This window comes from Balaenoptera acutorostrata, chromosome 11 (genome assembly GCF_949987535.1).
Source record: "Balaenoptera acutorostrata chromosome 11, mBalAcu1.1, whole genome shotgun sequence".
NCBI lineage: Eukaryota > Metazoa > Chordata > Mammalia > Artiodactyla > Balaenopteridae > Balaenoptera > Balaenoptera acutorostrata.
Genome location: NC_080074.1, coordinates 39,983,164 through 39,997,867, shown reverse-complemented (window position 1 = coordinate 39,997,867; position 14,704 = coordinate 39,983,164). Strand labels below are relative to the sequence as shown.

Sequence of the window (14,704 nt, the reverse complement as noted above, 5' to 3'; positions counted from 1 at the left end):
GAAACTTGGACAAATCTAGGTTGGAGAATGATTCTACTATTTTACATTTCAATGGAATATTATCTTTATACGTATTCCCAAGCCTATGTTTGCAACTACAAAAAAGCACAGGTTTAATTTAGAAGCCACAAAATATTTAGGTAAATGAAATCTTTTGCTACAAAGCTACTATCTTGAAACTCACTTTTATCATTATTTTTTACCCACTTATTATCATAAAAAAACTAGTTCTCAGATTCTGCACACAGACAGCTTTATGTAAAATATATAAACATTTGTCCAAATTGATACACAGATTGCATAAATATGGCAATTAAGATTGCATTTACAGATGTGCATGTACAATGCTGTGCAAATTATCACAATATTACAATTTCAAAAATTATTCCAATTGGAATCCAAGTAAAGCAATTAGTGAAAAAATACCCATGCAGAATTTAAATATCTCAGAACAAAGTTTTAAACGTCTTCAGTAAAAGTTCACACATTTAAAATAGTTTTATTCGTTTTATTTGTATATGTCAAAATACATTTTTATTTCCAAAATAGTGGGTTTTGCAACTAGTTTCATGCAGAAACAAGGTCTGCTCAATACTACCAATAAAATCAATATAGCACAGTAGCTGTTCAGTTTTAGATACAAAGAATAAATAACCTAAATACAAAACACTAAAATATTAGAAACATGTATTTAATCATTCTTCACAGGCATCCAAACTTCACAAATATAATCCTTAGCATGCCTAACTGTTGTGCAACCAGAACATGTTGCAGTCACTCAAACTGACCAATTATCTGTATATTTTACGTCCACATAAGACCATGGAAATTCTTATATTCAGACCAACCATTCATACAGTTCAAATATAACCAAAAATAAAATTCCCACAACTATCCTTGTACCTTTAAAAATCAAGAATCCTGAGCTTGGTAGTAAGAGCATAACCTTATATCTTCATAAAACCAATCAAGAAAGAGAGGACTTAAAATCCTGCTTACCAAAACACCCTTTCCCAACCCCAAAGTAATCTAGAATAGGCAGTAGAACACAATGACCTTTTAAAACGAAGGGGGTACAAATTCACATTTAATATAGTATACAATACAATCAATAATACAATTAGCTACTATAAGCTTTACAATGTACAATTTATTCAAATGGCTGAACTGTTCAGTGGTTAAGGAGACAGTTATGTGCCAGATAGAGTATTTTTTGCATGGTTTAATGAAAATATAAAAGCTATTTGTCCAAATAAAAGCCATCTTCACTATGTACTTGGTTTTGCTTTTTTTAAAAAAAGGCCACTGAAATGTATAAAATGGTCTGAACATGATGGTGGTATCAAAGTCAATGCCTCTTCACATGGCAATAACAGTGCATTTAACATGAACTCACGTTAAGTCTGCAAATGATTTCATAGCATTACTTTGGCTAGCACAACAGTTATAGACAGCACTCAGATAAATACAGGTATGTGAAATGTGAAGCAATTACCTTATGGAACCTTAATTATGGTTGAATACTATCAAATGAAAACTGCAAATAAAAGTAAAAGCATTTTACAGTAGAAAACTTTTGTAAAGATAGGGCTCCACATAAACGTGTTATTTTAAAAGTCTTTATATCACATTGTTAGCAAATTTTGTTTTTAACACTATTATGGAGTAGCCTACTTTGCATTAACAGACATTTGAAATAAGAAAACAGTCAAGCATGCCATGTGGTGGTCTAAAAATCAAAACAATACACTTATTTATATATACAGCATCACTCAGTACCTGCTAAAATGAATGTGAAGATTAAAGAATCTAACATCTTATACTACAATAATAAAAAACAAACAAAAACAAAAAAGTGACCAATGAAGGCAGAAAACAGGACTTAAAAGAATCTAATCTCAACTGACTTTAAAGCATTCATATAAGGAATAAATGCATATTGCACAAACAGTGAAAGCAAATGTTCCACCAAGCAATTCAGTTCCAGGTGGGGGACAACACAGCATTAGCCTAATATATGACAATGATCTCAGAAGAGCAAGTGTTCTTTTCTGTAAATGAGAAAGCTGTGAGACAGGAGAAGAGTCTGCCACATGAAGAGTTAGAAGGAAAAAATACAAACCCAAACTCAGATGCAAAGCAAAAAGAAAAAAATTAAATATCGAAAAACTGGAAACTGTGGCACATCAAAAAATGCTGAATAACTGTCTTCTGTGAGAGCTGAGTTTTTGTTGACACGAAAGTATTTATGTACAACTAAGGCTTACTGGTTAAATATCTGAGGCATATCTGGCCTTGAACACTTTCCTTATATGCTGGAGCTGTAAACAAGTTTTCTCAGTCATAAAAAAAAAAATCTTCTCAGCAGCTGCATTAACATGAAACAATGGTCTTGATACAAGGAAAAAAAAAAAAAAACAAAAAACAAACACCAGAAAATTAAACAAAACAAAACTCCTAGATAAGAGGGCATTTGGCAGGATATCCAAAAATGACAGTCTCCAAGGATTCTTCCCAGGCTTCCAGTGACTGTCAATTATGGTCCACTGGGTTACTAATATGTGCAATTCCATTACTTGCTGCTTTTTCTTTTTTTATTTGGAAAGTTTGCTTATAACTCTGATCAAGGCCCCATTTTCATCCTTTAGCCTCTGGTTGTCTGCTTTTAGGTCTGGTAACATCTATGAGAGGAAAATCAGAAGAGAAAGTTTTAATTCAATAAAAAGATAAAATATGATTCTTAATAAATGTTATATTTTTACCACAAGACACATGAACAAGCTTTGTCAGTTATATATATTTCTAGTGACTAAAACATGTATCAGGAAGAAACCCCCCCCCATTTGTGAAGCTAATTAGTTTAATAAATGATGAAATGAAAGGTTTATTCTCCCAAAGTTATCAATTGAAATGTACTAAATCACTTGACATTATGAGTCACGAGCACACCATATTAGAGCAGCCAAGGAAAGGAAGCCTATTTTTGTTAGGATAGGCTCTTAAAGGGAATTCCTTTAAGAGTTCCTGTCAGCCTGAATTAAGGCCTTTTGCTTTATTTATTATGTCAGACCTCAAACCATACTGTTATTCCACAAGAAAACCAGCCTATTTAGGGAAGTTTTGAGGGAATTAGACTTGTTCTAAATTATTAAAATTCCTTAAATGATTTACCTTGTACTAAGTATAAATGCCTAGTACAATGTCTGATCCAAGATAAGTGCTCAATTAAATGGTAACAAAGCAATTATTACTATCATTAGAATAGTATAAAATAATTTATAAGCCAAAGTAGTTAAGTCTGAATTTATAAAAATATCCAAGCATAGAAGAAAATAACTAGTATTTGGAGCAAATAGAAAAACACACCCTTACATCCTGAAAACAAAACTATTTTTTGTTTTACAGACAAACTGAAGGAGGGGGTGGAATTATTATAAGTTAATTGGATTTTCTACTAAGAATGATTTAAATCACATGTGCTCTGCCAGATTTGCTTGGAAATGGAATAGCTCATATTTTAGACATTAAAATATACTTTCCAAGATATTTAGGTCTCTTTCCTCAGCTTTCAAAATGTACTAGGTTATCAAATTAGATAAAAATAAAACTACTTGCAAAATTACCTTAAGCAAAATCTTTATGAAGAGTTTAATATTATGTGGAACCAATCAATTCTTACCTGTGCTCAGAATGCATGGATATAAAATACAGTAATCTGAAGTTTATTAGGATAAACTAATAAGTTTATTAGGATACCTCTGTTAATAGATAACTAAGTGAATATTAACGAAGATTAACGAAGATGGGTCTGACTGAAAATGACATTATTTTGAAAAGCAGATAATTCATGTTTAATCTTCAGCTTCAACATATATTAATTATATGCAAAATACATGTTCCATTTTCTTTCTAGTAAAGAATTTTAAACAGCCATATTTTTAAGTGCTAAAATATTCGTAGAGCCAAAATATGCACTAGCTTTGCAAAAGTGCAGACAAGTCTTTTATCTAAATGCCTCGATCATTCCCTCAGTTTACTGCAGTTTATCAGTCACAATACACAATTAGTGACACTTTCTAACATTCTGAGAAGCCATGCATAATTAAACAGTTATATGATAAGCTCCAGACACAATGGCATTAATTTGTAAAAGTGAGCTCAAGACACGCTTACTAATACAAAAACACCTGCCTGGCTCTACTAAGAAGAAATGATGAAACTATAAATTATAGATTCACAGAATGCAGTTGCCTACAGAACCCTGAGCGCTTGGCTACCACTCTTGTCAAGGCCCTATTCTCAGTCAGCAGTCGCTCATTTAATTCTCTCAGAGTTTGAATTTGCTTTATTTGGTGCAGATTCTGCAGGAATCAGAACATAAAGAAATAGAAAATAAAAAATAAGAAAGTGGAAAAGAGTACAATGAAAACATAAAGAATCACAGATAACAAATGTAAGAAGGAAAAAATTAAGAGTCTTAAAAGAATATTCCATGAAATTTGCAAAAGTAAACAGTGTAGTTCTAAAATTCCTTATCAAACAAAATACACAGGCAAACAAAATCCAAAAACATTTTCTCCAAAGCTATTCAATAATGTTTTAATTAGAAACTAAATAATTCAATAGAAAAACATTTAAATCTTGAAATTCTAATTCTATGGGCATAATTTCCTATGCATTAGTCCATTAATTCATAATGTGATAGATATTTTATGCAAGACAATGTAATAAGAGGTAATCAATTAACTATGTCATTCTTTTTTTTCCTGAGAAGAATGTACCTTCCAATATTCAAAATGAACTTATTTTCACAGGTGATGCAGAGTTTGATCAACTGTACCTCTGACTGTCCACTACTCTAATGTCCTTTATTTTCAAAAGAGAACATTTTTATAGTGATCCTTCCTCACCAGTTATTCTCCAAGGAACAGAGTATTTGAACTGCAACAAATAAATGATAAAATGATAAATCTTATAGTCATTATTGTCCAATTTATTCTATACCTGAACATCAAAAGTGCCACAAAAACTGATTAACAAAAAGATTTGAGTTTTAAATACTTTTCTAGCCCACTTAAAACCTGGAGTTAGGAAGAAAGAGAAGCACAAGATATAGATAACTCACAAACTGTATAAGCGGCTTTAAGAACAATTAATGTAAACATAGTATCTGTAATGGTACTGTAAATTTTGAGTTTATACTGCAGCATGATTTACTTACTTTGAGCTCTTCTTCCATTTCAGATATTCTTCTTTCTAGAGCTCTTCGTTCCTAGATGAATTTAAGGTACTAATGTTAATGACATAATTATTATATTCTTAAATTTTCTTCTAAATTGTGAAATAGTGACACTTTAGAATAAAAAATTAAATCAGGAGCAGTGTAGAAAAAGATGCGATGCCAGTGATGTGTAAAGAGCTTTCCAAAATTTGAGAGAAATAAGTATGAAGATCATTATTTTGTTACTTCCTGTAAGCTCTTTCTTCAAAGCTTTGACTTTCTGGTAAGATGCTACATAACATGTTCAAACTGTTTTTAGTTCACACAAAACTTAGGGATAGAGTAAACCAATACTCAAGACAGAATTGAATAGAAAAGAAAAAAAAAAAAGAAAGTCACACAAAGATGCAATTACTCTACAGTGATAAAAAGCAGAAAAGCAAGAAGCAAACGTGCCTAAAATATCTGTACTTTAAAATTTCAAAAGGATCTAAGACATGTTCATCTTCTCCACCCACAATGTTAACTAGTCATTATTTGTCCAATTGACTTTATAGCTTTGTATTTAGTTTGATACTCTACATAGCATTAAGGCAGTGAATCTAATGAAGAAGCAACTGTAGCATTTATTTTAAACTACCTTGTTTCAAAGAGTGATAGGCAAAGGCAACATACAGTATATTACTGCAGTGTACAGTTTTATTCTCCCTTAAATAATAAGCATTCTAGGGTGTTATGCAAAAAGCAAGCAGCAGTAATTAATGTGCTTAAAACTTTGGTTAGGTCATACCGCCCAGAAGATACTGACTCTTGCCGGTCACCTTTCAGATACAAACCATTTAAATTTAGTTTAATCACACTGAAACTATTTCTAAGACATTCTTCCCAGATTAATAATTAATGTTGATATTTAGTAAAGCAGTACATTTACTGTAAATGTTAACGTTTTTAGAGTATGTGATTTTAAAAAATAGATGAAATCCTACTCATAGTCTTATAAGTACTGTGTTATTCTATTAGCATGTTTAAACATTATTACACAGACAAAAATGTTACTTTTGATAAACAGACCTTTCTCCTATTTAACAATACATCCATGACACATTCATAAGAACCACTGCACTTCTCAAAATACTAGGACATATAATATCATATCTGATTCTCGTAACTTTCTGAAATATCAGCAACAGCATTATTTCCTCCAACTGACAGGTAACAACCCCATCATCCTCAATTTTATTATGTGCCTTCAATATTTTAACTATGTAGTGGTAAAGCAAGACAAGAACACTATACTGAACTGCCTCACTGCCAAACTGACAACTGTAAAGTTGCAGGAAATTTCTTATATTTAACAAATAAACTTATTACCATTTAAAAATATGGTTAAGAGACAAAAAATGCACACAAAGTGCTTAACTCAGTGCCTGCCTGGTACGTAAGAGTGCTGAATAAAAGTTAGCAGTTATTATTAATACTATGATTACCAATGTCTGTTAAACTGAAAGTAGATTAGCTACTTCATAATTTATCTGCATTTGACAGGCAGAAAGAGGAGGTCAGGTGAGAATGTCAGAATATGAACATGTATATATTGTAAGTGTATAAGCCTAGATGAAAAAAAAAAAGATAGACATTAAACTGTCACTTATCTCTACATGATAGGGAGATTTTATTTTCATCTTGTGTTAAAATTTTTGTAATAAATACATTACTTTCACAAAAATAAAATATTCTTAAAAATGTGACTATCTCAAAAATAAATATTTTGATTAAGTATATGGTTATCTATGTCTTTCATCTCAACTATTAGTATAGATAAAAGAGAACTGAAAACATTTCTTTACTGTTCCGCATATCTTGGATATAAAATTCTGTAAGTTATATTGTGATATAATAATCAACATTAAACTTAATAAAATAAGTGATTCCAAATTTTTAGCAATTACAAGTTAGACCAATAGTTTTTTAAATGGCCCAGAACAATGATTTTTAAAACCTCATGAAATCATAATAAAACTAGGAGTTATTATACGTTACAATTTAGTAAATGACACAGACATTAACTATTATATTTATATATTCGGTATTTTTATCATTTCTCTCCTTTTTTGGGGTCAACGAGGTAAATTTTTTAAATGGAATGGAAGAAAATATTCTCATATCAAGTGCTCTTGAAGAGCTCCACAGTATGTAATTTCTTCTCTGGCTGAAACCTTGAAAATCTAGCCACTGCTCAGCTGTACTACAGGTACTCTTTGAGTTAATTTTTCCATTAACTTTTGATCACTTATAGATCTTCAACTGCTCAGACTAAACTTGTGGAGTTTTTCTTATGCCCACTGCCAAATCCCTGGGCAATAATAATAATAAAAGGAGAAAAATACAAGTGAATATATCATGGCCAGATAAAAAATTGTAGAAAGACATAAAATGGTAAAAGGATTTTCTTGTAATCTTTAGTTTGTTTGTTTTAGAAGAGCCTACTTAAGTTAAATATTTAAACTCAAAATTAAATAAAATATTGTTAAATTAACTTTAAAAAGAATTTGAAAATTTGGTCCCCAGATCTTTAAAAACTTTAAGAATGGAAGTATTTTAATTTTGTAAAGAATTAAACTAAATGTATATATGATTAAAGTGTTTTAAGTATATCACCACAGAAAATCAAAGAGAGATAAATGGCATTTAAAAAATATCAGATTCACTATCACAATGTGTACATTTCAGAATTAAGGCAAGATATGTTTTTTTGTACATTAAAAGAATAACATGGTAAATTAAATTTAACAAGGTAATTTCACCCCATAAGACTCTATAAAGAAGATAAGCTAGAAAACATTCATAATCAAATTACTGAATATTAACTTAAACTAATTAAAACTACCATCCATAAAAACAAAATTAAAGAAAACCAAAAAACCTACCATTGCTTATATAGAAAACAAAGGGGGAAAATGATTACTTATTCAGTAAGATGGACACTTACCCTTTTTTCCATTTCCAATAGTGACCTATCAGCAAATCTTTCTTGTCTCTGCAAGGAAGTAAGAAATATAAAAGAGATGTAACTGCAATAAAGATGGGGAAAGGGAGAGGACCACAGTAACTCTCCTCTACTGGTATTCAAAGAAATCACACTATTTAGGAGTAATACACAGGTGTAAGCAAAGAACAGAGAAAAGAGGATTTCTACTGAAATAATAAAGAGTTAGAGGAATGCTTAGGAATACAATGGTCTCCACAGTTCTCATCGTTTATGTATCGTTTTTCCTCAGGTCTTTACAGTTGAGCCGAGAGTAAGGATGGGTGAGTACTATGGAACAAAGCCAAAAATATCCTAGTTTTCCCTCCGATGTTCAAGCCCTCTCTTTTCCTACACCAGGAAGAGTGGCTAACCTTAGTGCTCAGATTCCACGACCTTGATTGAAATGTACTTTGGACCAGGTTGTGTGACTGTATGCATGCAGTCAGACCAGTAAACTGGCCTTTTTGTCCTCTCTCACAGCTACCTTAGTCTTGCTCACTCCTTCTCTAGAGTTTTTTTTTTTTTTTTTTCCCAATCATCCATGTTCCAAAGTTGGTAAGAAGGTTCATATCCACTGTCACATATAAGAAATCCTAGCCATAGAGCTTTTCTTCTGGTAAGCTCAGGTCTCATTTTTTTCTGCTTCTTGTACTATGCAATCAACTAAAGTTGATAAATACTGAGATCTGGGGGGTGAAAAGGACCCTTGGGGTTTTAAGCCACATGCTGCACTCAATACCAGAGAGCTGTGCATATGGGTATCGAGCACAGGACCAGTTAAAAAACAAGTGCTTAGTTCTCATTTACATTGACCTCTGTTCATACATCTCCCTTGGGATTCCTGGTCTATTTGCTGAAAATGAATTCATCAAAAGGCTCATTCCCCAGAAGCCAATCTGCTGAATAACCAATTTAAAAAATTACCAAACATGGTTTTGACAAATACTTAATAAGAATGCTCTGCTATGATCATTAACCACAAAATATACTTAAAAAAACTCTCTCTACATACACATATATGGTTCATCACTGATTAAGCACAACTTCACTGTTTATTTTGGTGATTTAAAAAACATTTCTTGGGGGCTTCCCTGGTGGCGCAGTGGTTGAGAATCTGCCTGCTAATGCAGGGGACACGAGTTCGAGCCCTGGTCTGGGAAGATCCCACATGCCACGGAGCAGCTGGGCCCGTGAGCCACAACTGCTGAGTCTGGAGCCTGTGCCCCGCAACGGGAGGGGCCGCAATAGTGAAAGGCCCGCGCACCGCGATGAAGAGCGGTCTCTGCACCGCGATGAAGAGTGGCCCCCGCTTGCCGCAACTAGAGAAAGCCCTCGCACGAACCGAAGACCCAACACAGCCAAAAATAAATAAATAAATAAATAAAGTAACTATAAAAAAATAAAAATAAAAAAAAATTTAAAAAAAAAGGTAAAATTCAATCACTAAATCTGTCATAATTGGTATACAGTATAACAAGCATGACATTTTAAAAAAACAAAAACAAAAAAAAAACAAACAAAAAAAAAACAAAAACATTTCTTGGGACTTCCCTGGTGGCGCAGTGGTTAAGAATCTGCCTGCCAATGCAGGGGACACGGGTTCAAGCCCTGGTCCGGGAAGGTACCACATGCCGTGCAGCAACTAAGCCCGAGCACCACAGCTACTGAGCCCACATGCCACAACTACTGAAGCCCTCGCACCTAGAGCCCGTGCTTCACAACAAGAGAAGCCACCGTAGTGAGAAGCCCGCGCACTGCAATGAAGAGTAGCCCCCGCTTGCCACAACTAGAGAAAGCCCACGTGCAGCAACAAAGACCCAAAGCAGCCAAAAATAAATAAATAAACAAATTTATAAATAAATAAATAAATAAATAAAATAAAAACCATTTATTCAGGGGACTTCCCTGGTGGCGCAGAGGTTAAGAATCCACCTGCCAATGCAGGGGACATCGGTTCGATCCCTGGTCTGGGAAGATTCCACGTGCCACGGAGCAACTAAACCTGTGCGCCACAACTACTAAAGCCCCTGCACCTAGAGCCCATGCTCTGCAACAAGAGAAGCCACCGCAATGGGAAACCCGTGCACCACAACGAAGAGTAGCCTCCGCTACTAGAGAAAGCCCGTGTGCAGCAACGAAGACTCAACTCAGCCAAAGGTAAATAAATTAATTAAATAAATTAACAAAACAAAACAAACATTTCTTTATATAATTTTCTCTTCTGTCAACCCTTTCAACATTCATATTTTTGTATCATCAGGGCTTGTAAACCAAGTTACTTTTTGACCCTTTTTTGCACAATTTCTTTTTTAACGTTATAGTATATAAATAAAGATCTAAATCATGGCCATCTAACTTGTTTTATTTATTTTAATTTTTTTTTTTTTTTTTGGCCACACTGCACAGGTTGCAGGATCTTAGTTCCCCAACCAGGAATTGAACCCGTGCCCTCAGCAATGAAAGCACAGAGCCCTAACCACTGGACTGCCAGAGAATTCCTAATCTGTTGTTTTAAATGATTTTGTTTTTTGTGCTTACGCTTTCTGGAAAAATAGAAGTTAATGTATTCCCATTGCTTACTGTTAGAAATCAAATTCAGAATTTCAAATAAGATCAGACTTTCAGGGATTTTCCTGGTGGCGCAGTGGTTAAGAATCCACCTGCAAGGCAGGGGACACAGGTTCGAGCTCTGGTCTGGGAAGATCCCACATGCTGTGGAGCAACTAAGCCCGTGCGCCGCAACTACTGAGCCCGCATGCCACAGCTACTGAAGCCCACGACCTAGAGCCCGCACTCCGCAACAAAAGATGCCCCCACTCACAACAACTAGAGAAAGCCTGTGAGCAGCAACGAAGACCCAACGCAGCCAAAAATAAATAAATAAATTTTTAAAAAGATGAGACTTTCAGCTAATTCTGATATACTTTTGATGTTTTTATTTTATTTTTAATTAATTAATTAATTAATTTTAGTTACTGTTTTTATTTTTGGCTGCGTTGGGTCTTCAGTGCTGCTCGCGGGCTTTCTCCAGTTGAGGCAAGCGAGGGCTACTCTTCGTTGCGGTGCGCGGGCTTCTCATCACGGTGACTTCTCTTGTTGTGGAGCACGGGCTCTAGGTGGGCATGCAGGCTCAGTAGTTGTGGCTCACGGGCTTAGCTGTTCTGCAGCATGTGGGATCTTCCCAGACCAGGGCTCAAACCCGTGTCCCCTGCATTGGCAGGTGGATTCTTAACCACTGCGCCACCAAGGAAGCCCAACTTTAGTTAATATTTTTGGTAAATATTCTAGTTAAAGCTGTTAAAATAACAATCGGTAAACCTGGTGAATTGACATTTGACAAAATAATTATTCATCAACTGGTTTCTGGTAAATTAACCTATTTCCCTCCCTTGGAGACTGTACAGGAAGTAGGGTGGCTGGGTTAAGGCAGGATTCAAGGATTCTAGAGTCCTTGGCTAAATACTATCACATAGACCTAAACTTCAACTTTAATTCTTTTGGCTGCGCTGCGCCTTTTGCACGATCTTAGTGGATCTTAGTTCCCCAACCAGGGATTGAATCCGGGCCCACGGCAGTGAAAGCACGGAGGCCTAACCACTGGACCACCAGGGAATTCCCAAGATTAATTCCTAACAGGATGATCGTTCCCTTGGAAAAATTCCACGTGACTATCAAAACTGCCACTACTATGTCTATTCATGAACAGTTACAAGAGAAATGTTAAAAAAAAAAAAAAAAACATCAGGTGGAAAGATTCACAGTAGACTTAAATGCTCAGGATAAGTAACTCTAAAATTGAACAAAAAGTTTAATGTCCTATCAGTTTTACTTTTACATATATCCCTAAATTTTTGAAATGACATTTACATAGTGTAAGATACTAACTTTGAATATTTACTCAATATCTCATACTCTAATTACCCCTCCTACTATTAATTCAGTATACTGGGCATGATACTTAGAATGCCTGCTAAGGCAGAAGCTGTCATACTCTTTAACGCAGTGACTTATTTCCCTGGCCACAGTCAATGGGATCAGAAATTGGTACCTGACCCAAAGGAAGCTTGCAATAGTTGTCCAGTGTCCTATGAAATGGTCACTAATAGGTCCATGGGCACTAACAGGACTGCTTCATGTTGATGATAACTGGCTAATTCTATCAGTTCCCCTCTCTTCTCGAGTTTGAATGAGAAACATATAGGAAGAATTAGATGACAAGAGAGTAGGCAGAAAAGCAGAGAAACATAGAGATGGCAGTAAGCAGTGGAAACACAGATTAGCTGAGTCACCATAAGACAGAATACTACAGTAGGGAGCAGTGGACATTTTTATTTAGAAAATATTATGACCAAATCTCTAGAGCTGAAACTATTTTCAGGGAACTAGTTATGATATTTTGCAGCGGCTCACTAAGCTCCTAATGCAACCTGAAGAATGATGACATTCCAGTTCACCATGAAGCCTAAGTGTAAGACGGCAAGTTTAAACTTGTGTGACAGTCCAAGTTTTTATGACACCTCACTATGAAACGTGTTCTTGTTCTGCTGTACTTCACTGTGTATCTTCATAGTAAACCCTCATTACCTGATGGAATCTGAGTCTTCATAACCTCACAAGGTTAGCGTGATACCTGCAATTTTAGCGCAGTCTCCCCTGTACATAGACAATTGCTTCACAATGTAATAGTGGTTAACAACAAAAAGGGACCTGGTAATAAGTGTAAGTTCAACATAGAGAAGTAATTTTAAAAATTATGAGAAAGATGAGTATAAAAGAATGGTCACAGAAAGTATGCAGTCTCATTTATAGAACTGAAGATGCCATTTTAGATCAGTGTTTTCAAACTGCATTCTAAAAGTTTAGTGCAGAAATGTGTTTATGCTAGAAAGTCTTATGTTAAAATTAAACAAGTTTGTTTCCTTAAAAATTACAGGACTTGTTAGAGCCTTTAACATATAAATAAACCCTGTAAAATCTCCAAGATATAGAATATATAGTATTTCTCAGTTTCTTGGATCACAAAGCTCTTTCCTCTTCTTTTTTTTGTTTTGAAGGAGGGCAAGAGAAGGAAGAGGGAATGTGCCAGAACTATCTCCCAGAACTAGTGTTTTATGAAAAAAGAGCTTGGGAAACAATTCTTAGATCATACACATCCTAGATCATATGTACAAGGCTGTGAGTTCTGCTTGGCTATCCTAGTTTTCTTGTCTAAAATTATCTCTGCTAGGTTGTTGCACAGAAGGAAGGTAAAAGGAGTTATGACTAAAATTATCTTCTTCCAGAATTATTATGTCAAATCAGGTTTTTCTGATTAAACAGGAAACATTCATAATGAATAAAAATTATTATACAAAATTTTACGGCTTTAAGAAGATTCTGTATAGATGCTTTGCCTTGCTACATTTGGTATGCTGGAAATAAGCATTTAAAATCCTTCATGTACCACAACATAGGTATTAAAAGGCTTAAAAATAATTTGACTTTCTACCGTAAGGCTATATATGTCCATATTTTAAATTTACTTTAGAAGAAAGTAAATTATCGGTAAACTGTATTATCTTGATTCTGTCCTATTAATAAATAAGCTATTATCAATAACCAAACTTATATCTAGAACACAAGAGAACATTTCAATGCAATTTTTAGATAGAATAAGTCACAGCCATTACCTTTAGAGTAACAAAGAGAAAAAGGTACAAACCTGGGTGGCCTTTTCCAATTGTAATTTAAGATCTGTCAGTTCCATATTTGTATCATGTAGCTGTGCTTTCAGCTTTTCATTTTCAGCTAGAATTTGTTCATAAAGCTACACAAATTAGGGGAGAAGAACAAATTACTTTTCTGCTTTTTTACTATTTTAAGAAGATTTCCCATTGATTACAATATTAAAACAGAAAGATTAATGTAACATATGAACTATTAAAGAAAGCATTAAAAAATATTTTAATGCTTTGTGGTCTCAAGGCAGAAATTTTTGGTTATTCAGGTGTATTTGTCCCACATAAACTCTTTAAAAATTAGTTCTGGTATTTAAAATTTATTATTTCACTGAAAATCCTGACTTTTCAGTCTCCATTAAAAAAATTCAGTTATCTGATAAAGAGGGACCACACAGCTGCACAGTGACCACAGCTGGAGTTAAGGAGAATTATGATTTTTATTTGGGGTCTGTGAGCTTTTCTGCCTATCATTCACTCTTTAAGTCCTGATACTGAGATGGGAGTATCAGTTGCATTTATCATTATACTTGTATTATTTTTACTAAAGGTGAAAGGAAAGTGAAATGTTTCTTGAACACTTTCATAGCACTTGAATCTACTACTTCTTTTTTCCTCATCTCTACTATTACAACCACAGATGTCTACAATCTCTTACCTAGACATTTCTATTATTAGAATTGTTCTCCTGACCTCTCTTTAATCTGTTTTATACAAAGCAGCAAGAGTTAAATTTTC

At 34.1% G+C, this 14,704-nt stretch overlaps 1 protein-coding gene across 4 annotated transcripts in view; it reads right to left on the bottom strand.

Moving 5' to 3' along the window:
* Positions 1–236: 236 nt before the first annotated feature.
* Positions 237–14,704, bottom strand: part of PPP1R12A (protein phosphatase 1 regulatory subunit 12A) — a 152,531-nt gene continuing 138,063 nt past the window's right edge. For all 4 annotated transcript variants that reach the window (XM_007194967.2, XM_057556555.1, XM_057556554.1 and 1 more), the window contains 4 exons: positions 13,951–14,055; positions 8,211–8,258; positions 5,222–5,272; positions 237–2,681 (listed from right to left, as the gene is read on the bottom strand). In XM_007194967.2, coding sequence (XP_007195029.2) covers positions 2,595–2,681; positions 5,222–5,272; positions 8,211–8,258; positions 13,951–14,055 — 291 coding nt within the window. In that variant the 3' untranslated portion in view covers positions 237–2,594. The remainder of the gene's footprint in view (positions 2,682–5,221; positions 5,273–8,210; positions 8,259–13,950; positions 14,056–14,704) is intronic.